We start from the raw sequence: 1168 nt of genomic DNA on the forward strand, positions 1-1168 counted from the left end.
CACGACACAGCTGAGTGACAAAAACTTCCTTTTCGCCAGGAGCTCTTTCTTCTGCGCCCACGTTACCACCTACCTCGTCGTGGTTGGTAGGTTGGTAGAGGCTGGTGAGGCGCGACAGGAGCCAGGATGATGTCGGGTCCAATCAATAATAATGGTGGATCATGGAACGAAGGTCAGCGACGCGCCGTAGTGGTCGGAGACCAATACCGGCTCGGTGTCGTCTGCTGTCGGTGGTGGTGGAGTGGCGAAGACGGCGGGCCACTTGTGGAGCTGGAGCGAGTCGGCGTCGACGGCCACGCCGTGCACGAAGATGTGGTCCAGGCACACGTCCCACTTGTGGTGGGTGACTGGGTAGGGCCGGCCGCCCTCGGGGCCGCGGTAGGCGCCCTTGTCCATGGCGCTCTCGAGTGGGTGGAGGATCCCCTTGGTGGCCTCCCACGCCTCCGCGTGGTGAATGCTGTCGATGTTGAGGTCGCCGCCCAACACAATGCGCGCCTCTTCGTCCTCGGCCAACTCCTGAAAATTTGCAATGAGCGACACGACATGACACGACACGCACACCACACAACACCACACGACACGCACCCGCACACTCAAATGACACGACATGACACGACACGACACGCAACACGACACGACACGACACGCATGCAACACAGCCCGCGGCGCACACGACACGCTCAGAGCACTGCGAAGGAGCGAACTTTGTGAACCAGCTCGGTCATGATCTGTTTGAGCTGCGCCAGCCGGATGTCAAGGCTGTGGGCGTCGAGGTGGGCGGTGATAACGACGAGGTGCGGTCCCTCGTCGCTCAGCCTGAGCTTGGTCATCAGTGCGCCCTTGAGCGAGACCATTTCCTGTCCCGCAACACACCACACACCACACATGGTACGACACATGACACACACACACACACACACACCACGACACGACACGACACACCATCCAATACAAGTGATGAGTGACATGGACACCCGCTGGCGCTGATGTTTCCTGTGGTGACATACTGCAACACTGCGCTCCTTGAAGAAGATGGTCTTGGAGGAGACGATGGGGTGCTTGCTCAAGATCAACAGTCCTGTGTTGTGCGGAGGGTGGATGGTGGATGGTTAGTGCGTGGAACAGCACAGACCGAGCGATGGGTGGTGGGACTCAAGCTAACAGTTAC

At 59.2% G+C, this 1168-nt stretch overlaps 1 protein-coding gene across 1 annotated transcript; it reads right to left on the bottom strand.

The window, feature by feature from the left end:
• Positions 1–159: 159 nt before the first annotated feature.
• On the bottom strand, positions 160–854 carry ACA1_010730 (uncharacterized protein; the record flags this gene model as incomplete). The annotated part of the gene is made up of 2 exons (XM_004338189.1): positions 160–516; positions 705–854. 2 exons carry the CDS (start codon positions 852–854, stop codon positions 160–162), a joined length of 507 nt encoding a protein of 168 aa, XP_004338237.1.
• Between the last annotated feature and the right edge of the window lie 314 nt (positions 855–1168).

The sequence above is a fragment of the Acanthamoeba castellanii genome, assembly GCF_000313135.1.
Source record: "Acanthamoeba castellanii str. Neff unplaced genomic scaffold scf7180000083497, whole genome shotgun sequence".
Classification (NCBI taxonomy): domain Eukaryota; phylum Discosea; order Longamoebia; family Acanthamoebidae; genus Acanthamoeba; species Acanthamoeba castellanii.